At 44.0% G+C, this 27,975-nt stretch overlaps 1 protein-coding gene across 5 annotated transcripts; it reads left to right on the plus strand.

Annotated features, from left to right (window-relative positions):
* Nucleotides 1–51: 51 nt before the first annotated feature.
* LOC118369057 (MAX gene-associated protein-like) lies at nt 52–27,959 on the plus strand. Of its 5 annotated transcripts, XM_052496659.1 has the most exons (25): nt 55–541; nt 5,059–6,993; nt 7,087–9,085; nt 9,827–9,914; nt 10,005–10,115; nt 10,322–10,450; nt 10,596–10,709; nt 10,993–11,699; nt 11,994–12,273; nt 12,450–12,598; nt 12,693–12,822; nt 12,972–13,942; nt 14,369–14,669; nt 15,022–15,210; nt 17,252–17,542; nt 19,279–20,162; nt 20,419–20,541; nt 20,850–20,961; nt 21,031–21,488; nt 23,752–23,889; nt 24,327–24,438; nt 24,525–24,872; nt 25,020–25,166; nt 25,270–25,353; nt 25,471–27,959. In XM_052496659.1, the coding sequence occupies exons 1-25, from the start codon at nt 516–518 to the stop codon at nt 26,277–26,279; spliced, it is 10,635 nt and encodes a 3,544-aa protein (XP_052352619.1). In that variant the 5' UTR covers nt 55–515; the 3' UTR covers nt 26,280–27,959. The 5 variants fall into 5 exon arrangements, with proteins under 5 accessions (XP_052352618.1, XP_052352620.1, XP_052352617.1 ...); XM_052496658.1 differs by having other exon boundaries at nt 52–541; nt 20,850–21,488; nt 25,507–27,959; XM_052496657.1 differs by having other exon boundaries at nt 54–545; nt 20,850–21,488.
* The last annotated feature ends 16 nt before the right edge of the window (nt 27,960–27,975 follow it).

Genomic DNA, 27,975 nt, shown 5'->3' on the forward strand with positions numbered 1-27,975 from the left:
AGTCTGCGCAGTAGGACGTGAACGTGCCTCAGTGGGGGCAGTGACGTTGTTCTACAGCACGCATGTTTCCTCCAGCTGGGAGATGCGAGTTTAACTAAGGAAAATAACTAGAGGATTATACAAAGAATCGACAATTACCATCGCATATTTTGATCTGTTCAAAAGTGCATACGGTAAACCATGTGTTTAGTAAAACACACGATCCTGCCGAGAAAGACCGAGATGAATTTGCAGGCGCCAAGTCCTCTCTTTCTAGCCTGAGGAGAAGTCCACCATATTGACTTGGGAATCACACGCAATTGATTTTTATCGTGTTGTGCACGCGCTGGTGTGTTGTTACAAGTCTTGCGTGCTTAGGCCTTGGCCCGAGCCACGTTTTTACTCGTCGCAGTGCACGACGTCGAGGCTATTGGCAGAGAAAGATATAGATTCGTCGCCTTAATCCACTTAGGTTGGGAAAGATAACTGACATTACATTCCTGCCACCACTTGGTGCTGTCACCAAACCACAATGTATGCTACCACGGTCCGCCACAATACAGTAGGTCCGCCAGTTTGGTTTGTTTACTTGTGTTGTCTCGTGTGGAAATGCAAAATGGCCGCCGCTCTTAGAAGTATTTGATTTAACGATATATTGTTGTTTTTGAAATGGAAAAGGTTTTTGGCAGTAGTAACATAGTACATCTCTTAAATTTCAATTGAACGCCTATGTTAAAGGTTGAAGTAGTCAACAGTAGGCAGATATTTTAATATCTAAACTTGACCCAGATAAACTATTATTAAAGTAATTAGTGTCTGTGACATGTTTGCCAAAGAGTGTTTCCATTTTCGATCAAAAGATTGTGTGATATCAACATCAAATTTTGTGAGTAATATGATTTTCGCTTAGAGATTTTTCAGGCCATGTGAGAGGATACATTCATTATCTTCAATAGGCCTACATAAAGTCCTAGCCCTAGCCAGCAGATTCCGACCCTGTAGTTATAATTGTTTACACTGAGTTGCACTGGGGTCGGAATGCAATCATGTGCTGTGTCTGAACACCTGTACTACATACTTAGGGTGCATTTGTAAATTCACTCTGGATGTCTACTTCAATTTCAGAGCGCTCTCGTCTGAGTGTGCCAGAGCACAGAATAACTGATGAATTAAACCCATTGAATATGACTGGTGTCAGTAAATGTTGGGAAAAAAGTAAATTGTTGCAAGCAGCGCAGTTAGTCACCAACGCTCTAGACAACATGAAAACAGCCTAACTAGCTCTGCTAGGGTGAGTAAAATGGTCAGTGAGGTATTCTCTCCTATGTGTCTGGAAGTAGCTAGCAAGCTAGCCAACTTTAGCTGGTTAGCTTGGGTGCTTGACTGCCGTTGTGAACTCAGAATGCTCGGCTCAACCCTACGCATCGCCCAGAGAGTCCAGTGTGCACTTTGAACGCTCCGAGAGCGCGAAACTCTGAATTTACCAACACCCAGAGCGCACTCTGGCACTCCAGAGTGATATGACGAACACACCCTTAAACTGCATAGTATGTACTAATTCTTGCATACTGTCGCTTAACAAACTCAAGGGTATCAAGTCCTACTAAAGCACTCGGGTAACGTTAGCTACGTTGTTGAGCTAAAGTAAAGGCATGGCAGGCTGCAAATAACTGTTTTTCAGAGATGTACGATTAAATAGTCGTGATCATTTGAACCCTTCTGGTGCGGGCATTCCGCTAGCGACCCACCTCGACAACATCCGGTGAAATTGCAGAGTGCCAAATTCAAAATACAGAAATGGTCATAATAAACATTCATAAAAAATACAAGTGTTATACATCGGGTTAAAGAGTAACTTCTTGTTAATCTAGCTGCTTTGTCAGATTTAAAAAAGGCTTTACAGCGAAAGCATACCATGCGATTATCTGAGGACAGCGCCCTGCTTACCAAAGCATACAAACATTTTACAACCAAGTAAAGGAATTACAAAAGTCAAAGTCCCTCTTTTACATCCCAAAAACTCAGTTTTGTTGGCGCGTTTTGTTCAGTAATCCACTGGCTCCAAGGAGGTCCAAACATGCAGACGAATACAAACTAATAGTACCGGTAAAGTTCGTCAATATGTCAAACGAAGTTTAAAATGAATCCTCAGGTTGTCAATTTTCTAAATAATCAATAATATTTAAACCGGACAATAGAGTATTCCATAGAAAGGAAAAAAAATGACGGGCGCGCACTCGGTCATGCGCGCAAAGCAGCTCTGCATTCTTCCTCAGTCCACTGACAGGCCTCATTCTTCTTCAGCCTGAAATGATGTCTAAAGGCTGTTGACATCTAGTGGAAGCCATAGGAACTGCCATCTGTGTCCTAACCCAGTATATACTCTATTGGCATCAATTGAAAATACCCACATAAAAGAAATCCCACTTCCTGGATTCATTTTCCTCCGGTTTTCATCTGCCATATCAGTTCTGTTATACTCATAGGCATTATTTGAACAGTTTTGTGAACTTTAGAGTGTTTCCTATCCAAATCTACCAATTATATGCATATCCTAGCTTCTGGGCCTAAGTAACAGGTAGTTTACTTTGGGCACGCTTCTCATCCAGATGTCGAAATACTGCCCCCCAAGCCATAAGACGTTTTAAGGACAAAACAAATTTGAACACTGCAGGAGACTCATTGCTCATCTTCTTTGCCATCTTCAATTTGTTTTTTTGTTTACTTTCAAAGAACGCTCAAATCTCAAAGCCCTCCTTTTATCCAGTTTGGATATATTGTGGGAGTGAAATTCCCAAATGTTGAAATTTCCTTCATACTAAAAGCATGCTACATTTTCAAAATGTCACAAAATAATTGTACTGAAACGGCCTACTATTTAGGATGCTAGTATGGGTATTCGGACACGGCCATGGTTAAATTAAGACACTGGAGCCGACGTGGGTCGGAAAACGTATCTCAATTAGAGGTCGACCGATTATGATTCTTCAATGCCGATACCAATTATTGGAGGACCAAAAAAAGCCGATATCGATTAATTGGGCAATTTTATTTTCATATATATTTGTAATGATGCCAATTACAACAATACTTAATGAACACTTATTTTAATATAATGCATAAATAAAAATCTCTTTGGTCTCAAATAAATAATGAAACATGTTCAATTTGGTTTAAATAATGCAAAAACACGGTTGGAGAAAGTAAAAGTGCAATATGTGCCATGTAAAAAAGCTAATGTTTATGTTCCTTGCTCAGAACATGAGAACATATGAAAGCTGGTGGTTCCTTTTAACATGAGTCTTCAATATTCCCAGTTAAGAAGTTTTATGTTGTAGTTATTATAGGATTATTTCTCTCTCTACCATTTGTATTTCATATACCTTTTGACTATTGGATGTTCTTATAGGCACTATAGTATTGCCAGCCTAATCTTCGGAGTTGTTAGGCTTGAAGTCATAAACAGCGCTGTGCTTCAAGCATTGGTAAGAGCTGCTGGCAAACGCAGGAAAGTGCTGTTTGAATGAATGCTTACGAGCCTGCTGCCCGACTACCACTGCTGAATCAGACTGCTCTATCAAAGCATAGACTTAATTAGAATATATTAAACACACAGAAATACGAGCCTTAGGTCATTAATATGGTCAAATCCGGAAACTATCATTTTGAAAACAAAACATTTATTCTTTCAGTGAAATACGGAACCGTTCCGTATTTTATCGAATGGGTGGCATCCATAAGTCTAAATATTGCTGTTACATTGTGCAATCTTCAATGTTACGTCATAATTATGTAGCATTCTGGCAAATTAATGATGGTCTTTGTTAGGAAGGAAATGGTCTTCACACAGTTCGCAACGAGCCAGGCGGTCGAAACTGCTGCATATATATACCCGGACTCTGATTGCACAGAATGCAAGAGAAGTGACACAATTATCCTAGTTAATATTGCCTGCTAACATGAATTTCTTTTAACTAAATATGCAGGATTTTAAGAAAGGCATTGATGTTTATGGTTAGGTACATTGGTGCAACGGCAGTGCTTTTTTGTGAATGCGCTTGTTAAATCATCACCCGTTTGGCGAAGTAGGCTGTGATTTGGTAAATTACAGGTACCGCATTGATTATTTGCACCGCAGGACAAGCTAGTTAAACTAGCAATATCATCAACCATGTGTAGTTAACTAGTGATTATGTTAAGATTGATTATTTTTTTATAAGATAAGTTTAATGCTAGCTGGCAACTTACTGCGGCTCCTTACTGCACTTGCGTAAAAGGTGGTCAGCCTGCCATGCAGTCTCCTCGTGGAGTGCAATGTAATCGGCCATAATCGGCGTCCAAAAATGCAGATTACCGATTGTTATGAAAAATTCGGGATGATTTCAAGTTATCGGCCATGCCAATTAATCGGCCGACCTCTAATCTCAATGCAGAGACGGGATATGGCACTGTAGGCAGTTTACCGGAGAACTTGCAGTATTTATATATTTTCAATGTATCACTGTGGATAAAGCTACATTTTGGAGTGCGGTGGCATGGCATATGCCATCCCTGCATTGAGGTACGTTTTCCAACCCTTATCTCGTGCCGGCTCCACAGTGTGTTAATGTAACCATGATTGCGTTCCGACACCAGTGCAGCTCAGCGTAAACAAGTGTCATGGTAGGGTTGGAATCTGCTGGCTAGGCTATCCCCAATCAATTTCCATAGCTATTCGTAGTAAACTGGGGGTTTAATCAAAGGCATGTTCATGTGTTATCAATTTATTAAATTGCAAATCTGATTTACAGTTCTTTGATGCCTTCATTTTTTTGTTCAACTTTATTGCCAATTGCTCATTATCTATTGATACATTTTGATTTGTTTTTCTTAGTTGCATAATGCCCAAATATCTTTGCTATGACTCATGCATTTATTTTCATACTATATTGTATAGTAATTTAGCCTAGTGTTAATCATTTGTAATGAATTTGATATTTCCAAAGTACACAAATGTACTGAGAATTGCATACAAAAGAGTGCATTCCCAGTGGACAAAATTGGTTGAAAGAAATATAGCTTTCTTTTTGTTGTTTTTAGGATGCTGAATGAAAACCTGGAAGGACAGATGTCAGAGGGCATTCTTCCCTTGAAAAGGACTAACAAGTTCATGGCTGCCAAAAAGAAGGAGAGGATAATGGTTCTTCATGAGGAGGGGGCTACTGCCCCCATAGCACTGCCCTCAGCTGCCTCTCCCCCTGACCTCTTTGGTGTCCTAAACACAGGGCAAGCAAGTGCAGTTGTAGCCAATGAAGAAGCAAACATTCCAGCAACATCTACTCCAGGTTCTGCAATGGGTACTGGTCAAATGGTTTCTACATTGAACTCTGCTGCCAGGTCTAATAACCAACCAGAGAATTTACCACCAGAGAGCACCTACAGCGGTATCAAGGTGATGTTGGACAATAACAACATGTGGAATGAGTTTTTCAAATGCAAAACCGAAATGATAATAACCAAACAAGGCCGGAGGATGTTCCCTTATTGCCGCTTTCGCGTCTCTGGTTTGGAGCCCTTCCAGAAGTACACTCTGTTCATGGATATCAACCCTGTGGACAACAAACGTTACAAGTGGACTGGGCAAGACTGGCAAATGAGTGGGAAGACAGAGGCCCATTTGCTGAGACGGGTTTTCATCCATCCAGACTCTCCATCTTCTGGTCACCAATGGATGCAGAACCCAGTGTCATTCTACAAGCTTAAGCTCACTGACAACACGATGGACCAGGAGGGCAATGTAATTTTGCACCCAATGCACCGCTACTTACCACATTTGCATTTGGTCTCAGCTGAAACGGCTACAGAGGATATTCAGCTCAGTGGGCCTGACGTGATAACCTTCACCTTTCCCCAGACTGAATTCTTTGCTGTAACAGCCTACCAGAATGTACGCATGTCTCGGTTTAAAGCAGACTTCAACCCTTTTGCAAGTGGACCCAACTCCCAGGCTCTAAAGCTGAAAATGAGTCCCTCCAATGAGTCGAAGGATGAAACCAGATCTCCCAATGAACTCAAGCCTGTGAAAGGCTTGAATGGCCTGAAATCTTTGATGGCGGCAAAACGCAGATCTAAAGACACTTCAACAGTAGATAAAGGACTCCTGAGCCCTGATGCTCAAAATGTTTCCCTTGCAGATGGTGACAAAACTGATGGACCCAGCTCCAGGCTGAAATCAAGGCCCTCCAATGAGATGAACAAAGACTCAGCCCAATCGCCCAATGAGCTCAAGTCTGTGAAAAGCCTGAATAATCTTAAGTCTTTGATGGGGAAACGCACTTCCAAAGATACTTCAGCAGGAGGCCAAGGACTTCTCGCTCCGAATGCCCAAAATGTTATGCTTGCAGATAAGTCCGGAGTCCAAACAAGTCCCTCCAATAAGTCAAAAAAAGACACAAACAGTTCTACCAATGACCTCAAGCCTGGGAAAAGCCTGAATAACCTGAAGTCTTTGATGGCAAAACACAGCTCTAAAGGCACATCCGCAGTAGATCAGAGAGGCCTCAGTGAAGATGCTCAACGTGTTACACCTGTAGACAGAGACAAATCTGGAGTCAACGCTAATGGACCCAGCTTAAGCACTCCAAAGCTGAAATCAAGATCCTGCAATGAGTTGAAAAAAGCAGGAACCACATCTGCCAAGGAATTCAACTCTCTTAGAAGTAATCTGTCTTTGTCAAAATGCAATCCTAAAGACACTTCAGCAGTAGGTCAAGTACTCCTAAGCTCAGATGCTCAAAATGTTATACTTGCAGACAGTGAAAAGTCAGGAGTCAAAATGGATAAACCCAGCTCCTGCAAGAAATCAAGTCCCTCCAATGAGACGATGAAAGTTGAAACAATATCTCCCAAGGTGTGCAATTATGTGAAATATTCCCGAAAGTCTTTGCGTAGAAAACACAACTCCCAAAAGACTTCAGCAGCAGATCATGGACAAAAGTCAGTCAGAAACATAGAGTCCACTGAATACCATTCTTGGTAAGTTTTCAAGTTCAGTAAGCTACATGCTTAGCATTCTTGCTTCTTACTTTAAAATGCACTTCTAATCTTTTACCTTTCTCTTCTGAGCAGTGCAACAGGTCCTCCCCAAAGTAACTTCCCTGAGCTGATTCGGGAGTGTCGTCTGAAAATACGAAGGTGCAATGTTGAGAGAACCAATACAACTTGTAGTGTTGAGCAAACAAACACTAAGGGCATGGTTGCCAATGGCAAAGTTGTGGAAGTAGCTGTGAATGACAATTTTTCCCAGATTTCTGAACCTGAAGCCTTGTCCGGGAAGACTATTGAAAGGGTGGGAAAACTGCACAATGGGAATGTGATTCACAGTGTCAAGGACCTCTTCAATTCATCTCAGTCCCAGGAACCGGTCAAGACCCGTGTGTCAATCAATGACCATTCAGCAAAGGAAGTTGAAAACAGTCAAAAGGCTTCCCAGAGCTCCTCAGTGAGCTCTGAAGCAAAAATTACAGGTTTTGATGAACAGCTGCAGGGGAAGGCTAAACCACACAAACGACCGGAACCTGTGCCGTTGCCCCTTCTTGCACTCTACCTTCAACAGTTGAAGTCAAAATCCAGATCTTTTAGGACCAAACCGAAATCTCCCCCGGGATTGCCTTCGTCTTCATCCCCATCTTCTGCTGTTCCAACCACCGATCCTGTTATTCCAGCCACCGATCAAACTGGCCCTGTCATGGACTCAACTGGCCCAGCCATGGACTCAAGTGGCCCAACCTTGGAATCTACTGGCCCAACCTTGGAATCTACTGGCCCAACCTTGGAATCTACTGGCCCAGCCTTGGAATCTACTGGTCCATCCAGGGATTCTACTGGATATGCTGTAGTTCCAGCCAGTGGTCCTGTAGTTCCAGCCAGTGGTCCTACTGATCCAGCTATCAATCACATTGTTCCAGTCATTGCCCCCACTGGGCCAACCACAGACTATGCTGGTCTACCCATGGATATTTCAGTCCCAAACACAGATTTTTTGGTTCCTGCCACAGACTCATTGTTACCAGAACCTGACTCAGTTTTACCAACCGCTGATGATTTGTTTCTTGTCCCTGAGCCTACCTTATCCATTGCACAATCATCCCCCACCCCTTGTTTGCCAACAACTGTCTTATTATCACCATTCCCTGACCCATTGTTACCAGCCCAAGAATTGCCACCCCCTGTACCTGTCACATTAAACCTAGCGACTGATTTATCATCACTTACCTCTGACCCTCCCTCAACTGCTCCAGTACTGTCATCAACACCTAGTCTTGCCAACTTGGAACCTGAATTTACCCCCTCGTTACCATCCCCTGGTCCTTCGCGAGGTGGCTTTGAACCCCCTTTACCTTCCCCTGTTACATTGAAACCGGAAGCCACCGCCCCCTCCTTACCTGTACATGCCTCCTCATTCCCAGCCCTTGAACGATTACTGCCCCCTAACCCTTTTGTTCTATCCTCTGAATTTTCATCACATGGATCACTTTTAGGCCTACCTGCCCCTGATCCTTTTTTAACAATACCCTTTATCCCATTGTTGCCTTCCGCTCACATTAACCCATTACCCTTTGAGGCAACCTCATTTTCCTCTACCTCTCACCCTGACTCACTTGCTCTGGACACTGCCTTATCCCCATCTCCCTCAGACACTACCTCATCATTCCAAGTCAATTATGAACCATTAACACACCCATCTACACAGTCTCCACTCCCATTCCAGTTATCTTCCTTTTCATTGTTAGGTCCTGATCCATTGTCACCAACCCCGTCACTGGCCGACCTCACTAACCTTTTCTCCATCGCCAAAGAGCTTGAGATAACTGAAGACTTTCCCAGCAGTGAGGCACCTCCTGTCCCATGTCCTCCTGTCCGAAGTACCCCTAGCATACCAGTTAGTTCTACTTTACCTGTTGGTTCTAGTCAGCCAACCCAGATAAATAAACCCCGGAGATCTAGGAAAGGAGTGAAATCTGCCAAGGGTGATTCACTCCCAGTGATTGATGGATCCACAGATGTCGCCATGCAGCCCAACCTGGAGGAGGTTGAGGAGCAGCTGTTCGTGTCTTTCACCTCCAAGGTATGGCCTAAATAGTCAAATGTATTTTTGTGTCAGTTATTTTGGTAACACTTTACTTACATTCATAACACCTTTATGAGTGTTACAGATCATTCATAAGAACCTTTGTAACACGTTACCCTAAGAGCACATGTTTTTGGCTTATCTTGGGAGAGAACACAGTGTAGGCCTAACATGTCATTTACAATTGGTGCTCCTGGCCAGAACTGGCTCTAGGCCAGACACTCTGTTTACTTCAAATCCACCTTCTCACGGATATTGTCAAAGAAATGTTCATTATTCAATGACATAATTCCAAGGGCTGTTTACCCAGTGGCATCCTGCCAAATTGAGAGATCACGAGAGAAGACGCACAAGACTCAAAGCACACAGTCACTAACTGTTAACCCTTTGCTACTCCCAGACTGTTATGTGAAAGGTGTTCTGAATGCCTTACGTATACCCCCTTCAAGTTAACTATTACCGTTACTTCATGGTATGCCACACCACCTGTTTTTCATTGGTTCTTATTTTAGGGAGAGGGAGATCTTTAACAAGGAAATCCTTATTTTGGTTATGTTTCTTACAGTCCACAGTTTATCCTAGGCTAAAAATTGCATTATAAAAAAAGTACAGCATATTATAAGCTGTGCAATAACACATCATAAGGGCTCATACATGTTCACAACAAGTAACAAAGCATTAGCTATATCCATTGGATTTAAGGAAAGTGTCATTTAAATAAAGTATTGTAAATTACAGGAAGCACTTGATGTCCACCTGGGAGAGCCTGCACTTTGTGAGACGACGACTGCGCAACCTCAGAAGCCCCCAGAGGCGACAGAGAATGGTACAGAAAACAACCAATTTGATTCATCATGCTCCCAAGCTGCTGTTACCTGACGCCTGTTAAAGCAGTTAAACTATTTGTCTCTTTCAGTTGGAGGACTAGAAACCACAGAGGAAAGAATAGTAGCTTTCGAGAAGGTTATTTTGGGTGACCTAAAGGTTATGAGGCATCGACAGGTCATTCATCCTGTGTTGCAAGAAGGTAACACAAATAAATGTCTGTAAATGACAGCATATATACTTTTTATTGTTAATAACTTCCTTGCACACTAGCATGTGACTCATGTCCCACTGTGATTTTCATGACAGTGATCATGTGATGTTTAATCTTACTCATGATGGTAGAATGCTTTAGTATGATGCATAGTCTATGCTTGAAGATTGCTTATCTGTCATCTGTGTTTGAAGTTGGACTGAAGATGAGTTTACTGGATCCCACTCTGGTCATTGACCTGCAGTACCTAGGTGTTCGTCTACCTCTACCCCAACCCTTTTTATGTCCAGAATCAAACTCTCCAGGGTTGGCATCTTCTCCAAGTTAGTAGTTATTTTATGTTGGAGTTTCTGTTTTGTTCAAATTGTCGAGTATATTTTTAAGTAACCTTGTTAAGGGTTTTATTAGGATAATTTAATACATTTTGAAAATAGAAATTGTTAATTGGCATACCTTTTTTCCCCCCAGGTGGTTCAGTCCCCTTTGTTTCCAGGACAGGCAAGACCACAGACTTCACCCAAATCAAAGGCTGGAGAGATAAGTTTGTCCCCTTGAACTCGCCATCATCCTCCAAGCCTGAAGGTAATATTTACATTAAAATCCTACATGTCTTCTCTGATTTGATAAGCAAATCCTCAAGACTCCATTCACATCAGCAGTTGTAACCTTCGACCTTGATTTTGTCTGAAATGTTGCATGGTGCTTTAACAGTTGCAAAATCAGAGGGGACGCGTTTTACCGCTGATGTTTTTGCAAAGGCTTAACAGTAAAGAGCCTCAGCTATATCCCCTCCTGTGTTTTCTATACTATGTAGCCCTATACAATTTACTGTGTGGTGCGGATTCAAAATGTTTTTGCTTTAAAGGTTGCCCAAGTTCAGAAGTGGTCCCAAAGAACTTGTCGGCCTTCTGCAGTGACATGTTGGATGAGTACCTGGCTAACGAAGGTAAACTCATTGACGAGCGCGCTGCAAGTTTCACCCAGACCACCGTCGTCACCCCTGTGGTCTACCAGCTACCCACCAAGAGCACCAGCTACGTCCGAACCCTAGACAGTGTGCTGAAGAAACAGGCACCGGCACTTTCTTCCACCTTTGTTCCACCATCCAAAAAACCCAGACTGCCCCCCACATCCAAAGGACTTAAAAAATCTGAGAAAAGGCAACAAAAACAGCAATGTTTAAAGCAGAACAGAACTAAACTAACTTCTGCAACAACCCCAACACCATTGCCCACTGAGCCAAAACCGCTATTGATGGATCATGGCGCCCCCATCACCCACGATGACACAATTGAAACTATAAAAAGGAGACCTCCACCAGCCCATGACCCTCCTGTGTCCAGGCCAGAGGTAGAAGAGCCACCTCCCGCTGAACTGGCTCCTGTGGAAGAGGATGACTCGGACCCAGAGCCACAGCCTGCTGCCAAGACCAAGGTCGTGTTTCCTGGGCTGACCAAGGCCCTGCTCCGACAAAGGGATTTGGAGGACGGGGTTGTCTGGGAGGGCAAGCGCCGGACCTGCATCTCAAACGAGGGGGCGACGGTCGCCCTCACCTCCCACTTCACCTCAACGGTAAGATCAGTTACACCTCTACACCATTACATCTGCTTATTAACTCATTTGTGTGGTCTCACATGAAGGAGCAAAGACGTGTTGTAGTACGTTTTGTAGTTTCGATCTTGTTTTTAATAAGCTGATTTTGTGAGTGTGTTATACCAACTATACGATGGTATCCCTGAGAAATGTGCCACGCTAGCACTAACAGCGCAGGGCTCCTCCCTGCCTCAATGCGTTCTGCCGGCTGGGCTGTGTGTGTGCCAGCCTGGCACAGAACCGTCATATTTTACTTCCCACTTTTCTCTTCAGGGCTTTGTTTGTGAGAACCCTACAGCTCCTATTAGGATCATAAAGCGCAGGGCTCCTCACTGCCTCAAAGCATTCTGCCGATTGGGCTGTGTGTGTGCCAGCCTGGCACAGGACCGTCGTATTATCCACTGTGGAAAGATTGAGTGCATCTTTGGCTGCAGCTGCCTCAGGCAGAAGGTGGTCGTCCTCAAGAACTTAGAAGGACCAGATTCTAATGCGTCAGAGGAGGGCCTGTCCAAGAAGCGGAGGAGAAAGTGGAAGAGGATGAGGATGGCATATAGTGAGTGTCCTCTAGTTTAGAAAACCGCAGAATAAAACATTGTTCTATGAACAGTAAAAAAAGTTTCCATATAAAACAATTTTGCTACACTACATTAGATGAGGTTAAATACATCACAAAGTGTTTCCATCTTAATGTTGTAGAAAATAAAATTTTGCATTCATTTCCAAATTCAGCTCTCAGGGAGGCTGAGACGGTATCAGAACCTGCTCCGCGTGTGAGAATGTTGTGGAGAAAGACTGATGGAGAGACTGACCCGGAGCCCGTCCTCGCCCCAACACCTGTCTACCTACCACATCTTCCACTACAGGAAGAACCTTCAGTGGTGAGTCGTAAAAGGGTGTCTATCTATCCAGACGTGTTAGGTATACCCCTGTAAAGAATGTGATGTATATTCTCACCCCCTGCCTTTTCTAAAGGCGTATTGTTCTCCGGTAAGAGAGGAAGGCAGGACCATGACATGTGCCAGAGTGCGTGCATTTCAAAGCAAGAGCACAAACCGACCTGAGGTCATTGACAATCACTGCAAACCAATAGACTCTGCACCAGGTAAGTTAAATGAGTCAAATTTGACCACATTATTTTTTATAACCCCATATTTATCAGTCAGTGAAACACATCAGTAATTGGTTGCTTCCAAAAATCATAGCCTACCCTGAAATGCATTTCTAATGGCTGTTGACTTTCTCTTGATGTAGTGAACTCTTCCAGTATGTCAGAGAAGTCGTTGTCCTGCCATCGTCCCAAGTACACGGAGCCCTCCAAGCGCCTGGAGATTATATCTAAGTGTAAGTGGAGGAGCCTGGCGGATAGGAACCTGGTGCTGAGAATTGTGTGTGAGCACATGGCCAAGGACAACCTCAGGAACCCCTTCTGGGTCAAAGGTTACCTTATAAAACCTGTGTCTCAGACCCTGAGAAATGTGGGCGAAAGCTGCTCCATCCACTACAAGGTACTCATCTCTCAGGTCCCGAGACCGGACGAAGTGGAGGAGGAGAACGGTGAGGAGGAGGAGGAATGGATGGGAGAGGAAGATGAAGAAGAACTAATGGAAGAGCAGAGAGAGGAGGATAAAGTGGAGGAAGTACCTGTCGTGGAGGAAGTACCTGTCGTGGAGGAAGTACCTGTCGTGGAGGAAGTACCTGTCGTGGAGGAAGTACCTGTCGTGGAGGGAGTACCTGTCGTGGAGGGAGTACCTGTCGTGGAGGAAGTACCTGTCGTGGAGGGAGTACCTGTCGTGGAGGAAGTACCTGTCGTGGAGGGAGTACCTGTCGTGGAGGGAGTACCTGTCGTGGAGGGAGTACCTGTCGTGGAGGGAGTACCTGTCGTGGAGGGAGTACCTGTCGTGGAGGGAGTACCTGTCGTGGAGGGAGTACCTGTCGTGGAGGGAGTACCTGTCGTGGAGGGAGTACCTGTCGTGGAGGGAGTACCTGTCGTGGAGGGAGTACCTGTCGTGGAGGGAGTACCTGTCGTGGAGGGAGTACCTGTCGTGGAGGGAGTACCTGTCGTGGAGGGAGTACCTGTCGTGGAGGGAGTGGACAACAAGGCTGTGGGGCGTAGAAAGGATCTGAAATGGCAGGGCCTGCCTTTCTTAACAGGAATTTCTCCTGCTGGCCTCCTTACTGGCAACCTTAAGCTGCCAGAAATCTCATACCAGAAATGTATCACGGTAAGCATTGTAATTACTTAGTTTCCCCCAAAACAAATCCAATAATCAGTTAATTTTCCTTCTCTTATTGATGTGGAATGGCATCCTATTCCCTATGAAGTGCAAATAAAAAATACATGTTTTATGGTCACATGCACCGGTTATTATTATTATAAGTACAGTAAAATGTGTTGTTTTACAGGGACGTCCATAGTAGTACAGCGCCCCTGGAACAATTAGGGTTAAGTGCTTTGCTCAAGGGCACATTGACAGATTTCTCACCTTGTTGGCTCGGGTATTTGAACCAGCGACTGTAGTGCACAGGGCTCTGGTCAGAAGTAGTGCATTAGATAGGGAATAGGGTGCCATTTGGGACTAACTCTATCTAGCTCTGAGGACAGACACACAGTCCATTGCTACCCAGTATTTCCCCCTGTGTGTCTTTAGGTGAATGGCAGGTCCTACTCCCATGCCAAGATGCAACTGGGCATGATGGGAGCCATGCACCCAGCCAACCGTCTTGCTGCTTACCTCACGGGCAAGTTACGAAGGCCTGCCTGTCTAAAGTGGTATATGGCGGCCTCCTCCTCCGTCCCATCACAAAAACACCCCTCAGAAACTCCTAAAGGTGCCATAGATACAAAGTCCTCTACGAGACAACCGGCCCAACTGGCAGCCACTCCTACCACCATGGTTACCACAAGTGTTCCCTCTACCATTCCAGTTGCTGCTGGCCCCAAGTTCATTGGTGAGAACCAGTCTTTGTAGTGTTTTTTTTAAGCTTAGTTTATCATACTACTGTATTTTAATGTAAGTTTTTTGCGCTGAAATCTCCCTCCACCCCTCAGAGACATTGAATTCTGATTCATATAACTGAATAATAGTCAGTCCATTGTGAAAGACAAGTGTGGGAGACTGAACTGCTACCTCCATCTCTACTTCACAGTGACTAACCTGCCCCCCAGTGGGAAAGGTCTTCACACTCTTTGTAGTCAACCAGATCAGCTCCGCACAGCAGAGGCTGCCTGTAACTACTGTTCCACCTCAGTTTCTGGGCAGTGTTCAGACACTAACTCTGCCCTCTTCCTCTCTGGTTGTAGTGAACCCAGGTGCCTGTCTCTCTCAGGGGGCTCAGATGGAGCAGAACAGAGTGACTGCTGCTGTGCGGATTCAGGTTGTCACCATGGTCTACCCAACCAAAACTCCTCATGTGAGGGGTGGTGCCGCAGCCCTGGTATCTGCAGTGTCTGTTAGCTCCAAGACCCCCTCAGCACCAAGATATTCTACAGGTACACATCCAGTCAGTTCTGCACCACTGTAGCTGTAACTAGGCCAACCAGGTCATCCCATTACTCCTCAGCCTCCCACAGGCTAAGCCCTGGTCCTGTGGCCTGCCACTCTCATGCTGTTTGTGGTGGGCTTGAGCTTTCCCGGGACTGCAACGCAGAAGAAATATCAGCATGGCGCAGAGAAGCACGAGATTGAACTTCACTCAACTTTCTAGAGTTTTCCCTGTTAGTTAACACATCAACGTTTCCCTTTACTGTGGGAATTGTGATCGAATCAACTAGCCACGTTAAAGGCAATATACAGAAACAAAACGAACTATGCAAGACTTCGTGCTTTTCAGCTAAAATGATTGTACAGAATTCTTGCCACCAACAAAATGTTGAATATTTGGGGCATACAATCTTCGCAGCTCTGCAGATTTTGTTGTGAGGATACAGAATCAATAGACCATTTACAGTGCCTTGCGAAAGTATTCGGCCCCCTTGAACTTTGCGACCTTTTGCCACATTTCAGGCTTCAAACATAAAGATATAAAACTGTATTTTTTTGTGAAGAATCAACAACAAGTGGGACACAGTCATGAAGTGGAACGACATTTATTGGATATTTCAAACTTTTTTAACAAATGAAAAACTGAAAAATTGGGCGTGCAAAATATTTTATAAAAAAAAATACAGTTTTATATCTTTATGTTTGAAGCCTGAAATGTGGCAAAAGGCCGCAAAGTTCAAGGGGGCCGAATACTTTCGCAAGGCACTGTATTTTGGTTGCAAAGAAACTGAAGATCTCATACAATGCTGTGTACTACTCCCTTCACAGAACAGTGCAAACTGACTCTAACCAGAATAGAAAGAGGAGTGGGAGGCCCCGGTGCATAGTTGAGCAAGAGGACAAGTGCATTAGTGTGCTGAAGATGTTTAGCGGCTTCACTGCATACTTTTAAATATTCAATAAAAATAAAATAAACAGTATGAAAAATTAACTATTCAAGAGGTTTTGTTGTAGGCACATTGGAGTAGGATTCTATATTGCATTGACAGGTACGACTCATACTCAACACAGACTTGTGCGCCATAACCAATCAGTGCTGCAGTAGGCCTATATGCAAATAGACCATTGCCATATATGGATCTGTGCCAACTGGACTGTGTTTACAGCATGAGCATGTCAGTAGATGTGCTTGTTTTGAGATCAAATAGAGAGCTACGTGTAGCAACATGGGGGGGTTATTGCTTCCTACAAGAGCACAAAATTTGTGCATTTATAGACATCTTTGAAAAAGGAGTCAGGTAAAGAGCATTTTTTTGTCTTGGAAGGGACAGTGTTGTATTTTGAGACAGGCTTAAATAAGCTATGTAGCCAATAGGCAGAGGGTAGCATAATTTGTGTGATTATCTGTAATATTGGATTGAGGAGATGGTTCTTGCATCAAATAACACAACAACATTTTCAGTCACGTCCTTGACTTTAGGATAAGTGAATAAACAGGTTAATGTCATGCCCAGCTTGTTTTTTTCTCTCAAAAGTCTCATGGAATGTAGGCCTACATTGAATACCACACATTGGCTGCTACTGTCGGCTGATAGAACAGCTATTTCCATGTTAAAATGTTGTGGGATGCATTTTCTCCATTGTTTTTTGATGGTAGGTCACTCAGGTAGGCCATAATTATGATCAAATAGCCACAGAAGCCTACTTGACCACTGTTAAAACTGTAACGAAAAGCGGTTACAGCCCCAGTGTTCACAGTAAACGCGCCGGAAGTTGCATAAAATTTTCACAGCGTTCAAGTTTGAGCTCAGCAGACCAGTAGAAAAAATAAGAGGGAACATTGGTGGTGACCTTCATCCTATAACCCCTGCCTGCCTATACCCATCCCTGTCCATCTCATCCTGGGTTGATGCTGCATCTCGTGCTTCACTGGCATCATCAGTGTGTGATGTGATATGAGGATTGGTGTTTTTTGGGGGGTTGAACGTAGTTTCATGGTTATGCCCATGTTTTCCATCATTAATGAAAAATCCCCCACTTTGTTTACAGGTGCAAATGTATCACCGCAAAATGCGTCCCCCATCAGTGAAGTGGTTACCAGTCCCCCGATGCTCTCTGTCCCAGGGACCAGTACCTCTGTCAGAATGCCGTCTCCTCTCACATCCCTGACCCCTATCATGTCCCTGACCCCTCTCGCGTCGGGTCAGAGAATGGTGCTGCAGCCGGTAAGGAACACCTCAGCGAACACCCTATACAAGAACCCCAAGGGACAGCTGATCCAGCTGGTTGCCCTCAGCCAGCTGAAGGCCCTTAATCCCAACCTCGTCATGCACAACAAGGGTGAGTGTCTGACAGTTGATTATATTCATGCCAAGGCATTGCTGCTCTTTCACATACATGACTGACTATGTTGATGACTATGTTATGAAACAATGACTTGGACATTTTTAGGAAGACCGATCAAGGATTCCCATGTATAATAAGTAATCTCCAATGAACCTCTTGATACGAGCCATCCCGGATCCGGGATCGTGAATACAGCCTCAAGCTCATTACCATAACGCATCGTTAACTATTCATGAAAATTGCAAATGAAATGAAATAAATATGCTAGCTCTCAAGCTTAGCCTTTTGTTAACAACACTGTCGTCTCAGATTTTCAAAATATGCTTTTCAACCATAGCAAAACAAGCATTTGTGACGCACAATTGGCCTAGCGTTGTCAAGGGTTAGGGAGGGTTTGGCCGGTAGGGATATCCTTGTCTTATCGCGCACCAGCAACTCCTGTGGCGGGCCGGACGCAGTGCAAGGTTGCCAGGTGCACGGTGTTTCTTCCGACACATTGATGCGCGCTGTGTTAAGAAGCAGTGCGGCTTGGTTGGGTTATGTATCGGAGGACGCGTGACTTTCTGGAGTTGTAGCGATGAGACAAGATAGTAGCTACTAACAATTGGACACCATGAAATTGGGGAGAAAAGGAGGTAAAAAAACAAATAAATATTTTTTAAATGATACCAACACATCCTCTGAGAGCAACTTCTCCCAACCATCCAGGAACAGTTTGGTGACAAACAATGCCTTTTCCAGCGTGATGGAACACCTTGCCATAAGGCAGAAGTGATAACTAAGTGGCTCAGGGAACTAAACATCAATATTTTGGGTCCATGGCCAGGAAAATCCTCAAGATGCGGGTGGACAAACAAAAACCCACAAATTCTGACGAACTCCAAGCATTGATTAGGCAAGAATGGGCTGTCATCAGTCAGGATGTGACCCAGAAGTTAATTGACAGCATGCCAGGGCGGATTGCAGAGGTCTTGAAAAAGAAGGGTCAACACTGCAAATATTGACTCTTTGCATCAACTTCATGTAATTGTCAATAAAAAGCCTTTTACACCTATGAAATGCTTGTAATTATACTTCAGTATTCCATAGTAACATCTGACAAAAATATCTGAAGACACTGAAGCAGCAGACTTTTGTGAAAATTAATATTTGTCATTCTCAACTTTTGGCCTCGACTGTACACAAAACATTTAGTGACAAAACCATCAGTAGATTTGAAAATGCGATTTAACCCCTTTTTCTCTCCAATTTTCGGGATATCCAATTGCGATCCAATTATGATCTTGTCTCATCGCAGCAATTCCCCAATGTGCCCGGGAGATGCACAAGTCGAGTCATGCGTCCTCCAGAACATGACCCACCAAACCACGCTCCTTAACACCTGCCCGCTTAACCCGGAAGCCAGCTGCACCAATGTGTCAGAGGAAACATTGTTCAACTGATGACCAAAGTCATCCTGCAGGTGCCCGGCCGCTAGAGCCCAATAACACAGCCTGGGATCGAACCCTGGTCTGTAGTGATGCCTCAAGCACTGCGATGCAGTCGGGAAGCCAACCTCAAGTTATTTTTATGTGCACTATGTCATTATGCACAGACGTTTATCCACAACAAGTCAATTTGATGGAAACATCTCTGATGGGAAAATGCGCATTTTAGAATATTCAGATGCAAATATGTCAAATTGGATGGAAACCTAGCTACAGCTGAACTTTATTATTTTTTCTTTTCAGATGGGATGATCATTTTAACCATGCCTGAATGCTTGACCACCATGAACAGCTCCACCTCCTCTCTCACCACATTGGAGAGCAAGGGCCCTGGTAGCTGTGCTTCCACCATCAGTACTGTCCCCCTTGTCACTTTCCCAAAGACCCAGACTGCATCCAGCACCACTATCACTGCCCCTAAAACCACCCCTGGTTGTGTTAGTCTCTCACCCACCGTGACAAATGGTGGGACGTACACCTTGGAGATTGTTCCTCAGACAGGCAACAAGGAGCCCATCATCATCAAGTGTCCGGCGGTGCCAGCCCAGGGCTCCTCCAAGGTGATGCCTGTAGTAGGGGGTGTTACTGTGCTGCAGCCTCATCCGGAAACCACAGTAATTACTGTCAAATCCCCCACAAAAACGGTTAAGAACACAGGTGTCAAAGCTGACAATATCTCCACAGTGACCTCCAATGTAGACTCTAATGTAGTCTCTGAGGTGTGTAGTTGGATGCGGCCTTTCCAGAAAACCAAAACGCCTCCTAAATCCACAAAACCCCCTAAAGGACCCCAGTTTAAATTTATAAAAGCTGATGCTATCTCCCCAGCTCACTGCAATTTAGACCCTAATATCCAGCCTGGGGTGGTTATAGTGCCGCAGCCTCCCCCGAAACCACCTATAACCCAGGTCACAACGACAGGGATCAAAGATAACACCTCCACAGCAGACTCCAATCTCCTTACTAAGATGGTTCATGTTGATGACCCCTACCAGACATGGACAGGAAGACCGAAGAGGAAGATGGTGGAGGATGAGTACGATTTGGATGATACGGACAACTCATCTGACGAGACTGATTCTGACGATTCAAGTGTTAATAAAGAGGAGCTCATCGACGTCATCAGTGTAAGAACCCTTTTAACTTCACACAACATGTCTGTTTTGAGACTCTAGTTACCTAAATCTCATATTCTCTAGTTTTTAGACTAAACAGTAGTAGTCTGTTTCTTTCTTTCTTTGTTTGTCAATTTGTGTGGTCTGAGTAATTTATGTGTAAACAGTCTGTTGTTCTGTACCTCAACGATAGCGCCATTGTGCCTTAGTTTTCATATTCAAGTCTCCAAGACTCCATGATAGAGCTTCATCCTGTTGCATTCTGTAGAAACAGCTGAAGCACAACGTGGACGAGAGGCATCGCTGTTTTGAGCTCCATGGGTGCTTCCAGAGGCTGAGGGAGACACTGAAACTTGACCAAAAAGCTGTGAAAGTGTATATCCTTAAAGAAGTAAGCACCTATAAACGGATGGGTAACTTTTTCTTAACGTTTTTGTTTACTTTAACTTTATCCAAACCATTGTTCATTTTGTTCAAGTTAATCATTCCTTTAATTAATGTGTGTTCAAAATGGCACCCTATTCCCTATATAGTGTACTACTTTTGATCATAGCCCTATATAGGGAATAGGGTGCCATTTAGGACTCGGACAAGGTATTTGTATATTTTAATAATGTGGTCGGTCAGAGCTGTTCTTTGTTTTGTTGAAGCATCTGTCAATCGATTAAAAAGTTAACTAAAATAAATGTATGTTATCAGGCGACAGAGGAGATCCAAATCCTGACTACGAAAAGTAACGACATGGAGAAGCTAAGGAGTTCACTGACCCTGGAGAGAGCAGCTTATGTCAAGAAGATGTCCCAGTTAACTGGTAATAATGGACACTGCTGTAACATTTCAGCATTCAAAAAACATTCAACCAACATCTTTCCCTCCACAGGAGAGTCTGAGAAGCAGATCCTGAGGAACATCCAGTATGTTTGTTCCCAGCAGAAGAGTGAGGAGCTACTCGTCAACAGGAATATGGAAGGAGTTCCCAAAGACTCCTCTGCTGCCTCGTCCTCTTCAGCTGTCTTGACCTGCAGTGAGGCCAGGTCGAGACCAAGACCAAGGCACATGGGAGGAGTGACAGCAGAGAAGGAGGAGGAGGACAGGGAGGAGGTGATGGAGGTGGTGGACCTTCTGGAGGACACAGAGGAGGACAGGGAAGCGGTGATGGAGGTGGTGGACCTTCTGGAGGACACAGAGGAGGACAGGGAAGCGGTGATGGAGGTGGTGGACCTTCTGGAGGACACAGAGGAGGAGGAAACGGACAACTCCTCGGACGAGACAGAGGATTCTGCCGATGACGACAACAACAAAAACAACAACGTTAAAGGGGACGTCATTAACATCCGTGTAAGAACTGTTAAACCTCATTATAAACTGGGTGGTTCGAGTCCTGAATGCTGATTGTCTGTGGTATATTTAAGCAATAAGGCCCAAAGGGGGTGTGGTGTATATGGCCAATATACCACGGCTAAGGGCTGTTCTTATGCACGATGCAACACAGATTACCTGGACACAGCTCTTAGCCGTTGTATATTGGCCATATATCACAAGCCTCAGAGGTGCCTTACTGCTATTATAAACTGAGTACAAATGTGATGTTTTGTCTACCCTGTGGTTTACCGTCTGATATACCGCGTCTGTCAGCCAATCAGCATTCAGTGCTCGAACCACCCAGCTTATAACAGATCGTATACCACGGGTATGACAAAACATGTACAGTGCCTTGCGAAAGTATTCGGCCCCCTTGAAATTTGCGACCTTTTGCCACATTTCAGGCTTCAAACATAAAGGTATAAAACTGTTTTTTTTTGTGTAAAGAATCAACAACAAGTGGGACACAATCATGAAGTGGAACGACATTTATTGGATATTTCAAACAAGTCAAAAACTGAAAAATTGGGCGTGCAAAATTATTCAGCCCCTTTACTTTCAGTGCAGCAAACTCTCTCCAGAAGTTCAGTGAGGATCTCTGAATGATCCAATGTTGACCTAAATGACTAATGATAATAAATACAATCCACCTGTGTGTAATCAAGTCTCCGTATAAATGCACCTGCACTGTGATAGTCTCAGAGGTCCGTTAAAAGCGCAGAGAGCATCATGAAGAACAAGGAACACACCAGGCAGGTCCGAGATACTGTTGTGAAGAAGTTTAAAGCCGGATTTGGATACAAAAATATTTCCCAAGCTTTAAACATCCCAAGGAGCACTGTGCAAGCGATAATATTGAAATGGAAGGAGTATCAGACCACTGCAAATCTACCAAGACCTGGCCGTCCCTCTAAACTTTCAGCTCATACAAGGAGAAGACTGATCAGAGATGCAGCCAAGAGGCGCATGATCACTCTGGATGAACTGCAGAGATCTACAGCTGAGGTGGGAGACTCTGTCCATAGGACAACAATCAGTCGTATATTGCACAAATCTGGCCTTTATGGAAGAGTGGCAAGAAGAAAGCCATTTCTTAAAGATATCCATAAAAAGTGTCGTTTAAAGTTTGCCACAAGCCACCTGGGAGACACACCAAACATGTGGAAGAAGGTGCTCTGGTCAGATGAAACCAAAATTGAACTTTTTGGCAAGAATGCAAAACGTTATGTTTGCCGTAAAAGCAACACAGCTCATCACCCTGAACACACCATCCCCACTGTCAAACATGGTGGTGGCAGCATCATGGTTTGGGCCTGCTTTTCTTCAGCAGGGAAAGGGAAGATGGTTAAAATTGATGGGAAGATGGATGGAGCCAAATACAGGACCATTCTGGAAGAAAACCTGATGGAGTCTGCAAAAGACCTGAGACTGGGACGGAGATTTGTCTTCCAACAAGACAATGATCCAAAACATAAAGCAAAATCTACAATGGAATGGTTCAAAAATAAACATATGCAGGTGTTAGAATGGCCAAGTCAAAGTCCAGACCTGAATCCAATCGAGAATCTGTGGAAAGAACTGAAAACTGCTGTTCACAAATGCTCTCCATCCAACCTCACTGAGCTCGAGCTGTTTTGCAAGGAGGAATGGGAAAAAATGTCAGTCTCTCGATGTGCAAAACTGATAGACATACCCCAAGCGACTTACAACTGTAATCGCAGCAAAAGGTGGCGCTACAAAGTGTTAACTTAAGGGGGCTGAATAATTTTGCACGCCCAATTTTTCCGTTTTTGATTTGTTAAAAAAGTTTGAAATATCCAATAAATGTCATTCCACTTCATGATTGTTGTTGATTCTTCACAAAAAATACAGTTTTATATCTTTATGTTTGAAGCCTGAAATGTGGCAAAAAGTCGCAAAGTTCAAGGGGGCCGAATACTTTCGCAAGGCACTGTATTTGTACTGCTCTAATTACATTGGTAACCAGTTTATAATAGCAATAAGGCACCTCAGGGGTTTGTGGTATATGGCCAATGTGCCCCGGCTAAGGGCTATTTCCAGGCACTCCTTGCGTCGTGCATAAGTACAGCCCTTAGCCGTAGTATATTGGCCAAATGCCACGTCCCTTATTGCTTAATTATACAACACAGTTTGGTTTCTGTCTATTAAAATCTTATTAGTTTTCTCTTGAGAATCGTGTTTTTCTTTGGTTTTTAACTATGACTCATCTGTCTTTCAGGATGTTGAAGAAAGCGTAGAGGAGGAGGAGGCTGTAGACATTGAGAGTGTGGAAGACAATGCACAGAAGAGCACCACTTCACAACTGAAGGCAAAATACGCTAAAGAAATGGAAGGAGAAACAGGACCCAGATTAAGAGTATGTCCCCCCCTCGATGTTATTACAAAGACATAAACAACCATTTAATGCCTTCCTTCAATTATGCAGTTCTGGGAGGTACGGTATGTCACAAACAAGGTCAATGAAATAGTCAGCTAAATATTACTGACTTGTTATTGGCCTTATGGGGCCTGGTCAAAACTTTTGCACTAGTGAATAGGGTGCCATTTGGGATGCACTCTTAGTCTTACCTTCCCGAGGGTGAAAACATTAGTTGGTGCTGGGTCGCCATGTACTGAAGCGCAGCACAGCGTTGTCTCTCGTATGGGTTGTGCAAGTCCGAGTGCTAATGGTAACATTGAACCAAGAACACTGCAAATTATAACCATGGACAGTGAAATCACAGCACAGCCATATTTGTATTTAGTGAAGAATCTCTTCAGGAAATATAAAGTATTGTCTCTGTTATTTAACAGGACCGAAAACAAGTCCTTGACCTGAGAGACAAATGCGAGCGCCTTGAAAAACTGAAGAGTGGGCTGACCAGGGAGAGAGCTGGTGATATTAAGAAAATCTCAAAGAAATCTGGTAATGGGCTTTACATTTCACCCCCCTTCTCTCGTCTCCTATTCGGTCTCTCCTTCCTATAACACTGGCCTGTGTTCTCTCAACAGGAAAGACAGAGGAGCTCAGCATCAGGAAACTGCAGGACATCTCGACCAAACAGAAGGACATGGTGTTCAAAAGGAAGTGGAGAGGGCCGTCCTCATCGGTCTCACCCAATAAAACAATTTCACTCAGGAGCACTCGACAGCCTAAGCCAAAGTCCCTGGCCCCCAGCCTCAAGTTAAAGGTCGTAGCCACCTCAGTCCCCCACTCTATCCCCCAAAAGCCTGCATCCCAACGACCCAAGACAAGTCCCATCACACCACCTTCCAGTAACCACCCCTCAACGTGGCGTTCGCCGCGTGAAAGGACCAGACCTAACATCCGGTCTGGCAGAAAAATACAGCCTGCCCCAGGTGAGCCTCCCGTTCCTCTGACCCTGTTACTGTATCAGCACCCAATGGGCCAGGTTGACTTCAATAAGACAGACTGCTGGTCTAGAGACTGAACTTTCATGTGAAGAAATTAATCATTTGGATCCTTTTTTTCTGCCTCCCCACCAGTTCATGCTGGGTTTCTCCCTCCTAAAATGCTGTCTATAGTGGGTGGAGTGATCACATCTGAGCAGGTGATCGCCATGCAGTCTGCCCGTTCTCTGCTGCCGGGAGGACGTGTCGCTGGAATCAAAATGCGACAGTCACAAACACCAGGTAGGCTTGTAGTGACTCAAGGCACACTGCACTGACACATAGTTGTATTGAAATGTTTCCTGATTTGATTTGGATTTTTCTTCAATTTCTCACTTCTTTTTAGGTGTCGCTTCGGTCACCATCATTATCCCCTCAATGTCCGAACCCATTTCTCTCACTCCAACTTTTAATAACTGCAACAGGGGAGGTAACTTCCCACAGATGTTTTTACCGTTTCAATGTAGAAATCTTTAAATCTGATTTGAGTTGGCTGAATGTGATGCCATTGACACAAACAAAATTGCATATGTTTCCTATTTTTCAGTTCCTAATTTCAACGATGTTGTTTCATTGGTTAAAGCCCGACAGAACCAGTCAGCTCCAGGTGTGTCAGGGGGAGCTCAGAGGAGGCCAGCCCCAGGGAAGGATAGGGGCAGTGGGTTGGAGTACGGAGAGGTTCTGGGGAAGCAGCTGGACCACGCTGTAGACAGTGTAGGGATCAACGACGCAGATGGAAACTCTGAGGAGGACGAAGACAACAAAGATGGTGATGGTGAAGACGAGAGCCTGACGTCTGTCCTCAACGAGATCTTCATCCTTCACCAGCAGATTACCACAGACAACAACAGCAGCCCCAGAGGTCCTCCAGTGGTCTCCCGCATACCACACACCGAGCCTGGGCAGATGGGGACTGTGAGGGTACCCACACCTCAGACAGACAGGGTGCTACTACCACCAAAGACAGAGAAGGCAATCATCGGAGATGGAGATGACGAGCGCTCCCTCTGCCCCTTGTTCCTGAGACTGAATGAGGACAAGGGCCAGGAAAAGACTTCCAAAGGCCCAGGTCTGCCAATACCACAGGCAGAGGACCTTAAAGTTGGTTTTGGATCCAACCTGAAACCATCAGAGACTGTTTCTGCTCCTGCTGTCAACGGGCACAGCCAACAAGCAAAAGCATGCACTACAAAAGGTCAAGATGTACTGCAAAAAGCACTGACCCCGCCACTGCTGCTGCAGATGAAAGTTGGAGGCGTGGCAGAGGTGCTGGAGTCCAATGAGAAGCCGGGGGATGCCCTGACCCCGCCCCCACTGCTGCAGATGAGGTCCATGCCAGGACTAGACCCACGATGACTAAAGAGCAACCCTCAGACATAGAACTGAGAACCAACCTACTTAGGCCCAGGTCGACATTGTAGCCATCTCTCCTCAATACCCCCATTCACATAGGTCGTATTCATTCGGCACCAAATGGACAAAAACTGACTGAAATGGGGTGAGACTACTTGAACTTGTCCAATGAGAAACTTTCGTTTTTTGCTGCAAAGCATTTCTCTACAGTGTGACGTAATGAATATGACCCTTCTGGCTAAACCAATCGGGGATAACTACATTTACGAACATACATTTAGGATATCCTTGTGAAAAAAGTGATTTTGTTTTGTTTTTAGAAGCAACACTACCTAACGGGGCGTATCGGAATGACTGACATGACACTGTTCTGACAGTCAGGAGTTTTTGTTTGTTTTTCTGTTCAAATCTCCTATCTAGAAGTGTCTCAGAATAAGAATACAGATCTAGAATCAGTTTAACCTTTTAGATCATAATGAATAAGCTCACATGGATCTGATCCTAGATCAACGCATGTGTAAGACACTATAAATACAGGCCCTGAACTGTTGCTTTTCTTTCCCTCATTTTAAAGAGGAGATGCAATGAATATTCTGTAACAGTAAGCTGCCAGGACCTTGGTACATTTAAGGGTGTCCAGTATGTTCTGCCTTAAGGGTTACACACATCGCACTGAATGTAGATCTGTCGTTTACAGCTTGTTGTTCAGCGCACTGTTGACGTCTTCACGCATGTTTCTATATGTAAAACCGGTTTGCACTCGGTTCACAAGTACTCTCAGCAGACAAACACTATTGGTGTGTTCGAGCCCTTAGAGTATATTATTTGTTCTATCAGAGCAAGAGGATTTGTAGACAGACATCTGATGGTATGGATGCCAGTTCTGTTCATAGTACTGTAATGTTGTGTGTGTATCTCCATATTGGAGTGGGAGATCTGTTTCTTCATGTTTGTAGTTACTTCACCTTTAAGGAACATTTCATCTGTAATTATATATATTTTTTGTATGGCACACAGTTTTCTACACTAACTACTAACCACTCAGTTTGCAGTGCAGACAACACATCTCAACATAGAAAACCCTTGATAAATATTGTCATAATGGACAGGTAATTGAATCTGCAGCGCTTGTGACTTTTTTCTAAGAGCAGCTTCACTTCAGTGATTTATGTAATAATTAGACCCTGACATTCACTATAATATTCGTAGAAATGACTAGATGCGTCCCAAATGGCACCCTATTTCCTATATAGTGCACTACTTTTGACCAGGGCCCTGATCTAAAGTAGTGTACTATATAGGGAATAGGGTGCCATTTGAAAGAATTTGTGTATTTGTGGTTGAATTGGGTGAAATGAAAGCTGTCGTTGCTGTAATAATGTTTATGTTGCTAAGAGATAAAGCTTGCCGAATTAAAAGCCAGCCATCTTGTTAAACTGCATCAAGACCTGTTGGTTAGAACCATATAGTGTAGATTGAATTTCTGTAAAAAAATATATATATAAACTCCCATTTTTAAAAAAATAATAGGCCATGTAAATAATGACGTTTTTCAACTTTGAGAACGATGGTTGTTTTTTGTAAAGATATTTCTCATGTTTTTATATGGGGTCAATAACCGTTACGTTTAGGATGTTGACGTAAGAGAGAGGAAGATGCCTTGAAATAAAATCTAATAATGAACCTAGCTTGCCAGATT

This window comes from Oncorhynchus keta, chromosome 35, assembly GCF_023373465.1.
Source record: "Oncorhynchus keta strain PuntledgeMale-10-30-2019 chromosome 35, Oket_V2, whole genome shotgun sequence".
Taxonomy (NCBI): domain Eukaryota; kingdom Metazoa; phylum Chordata; class Actinopteri; order Salmoniformes; family Salmonidae; genus Oncorhynchus; species Oncorhynchus keta.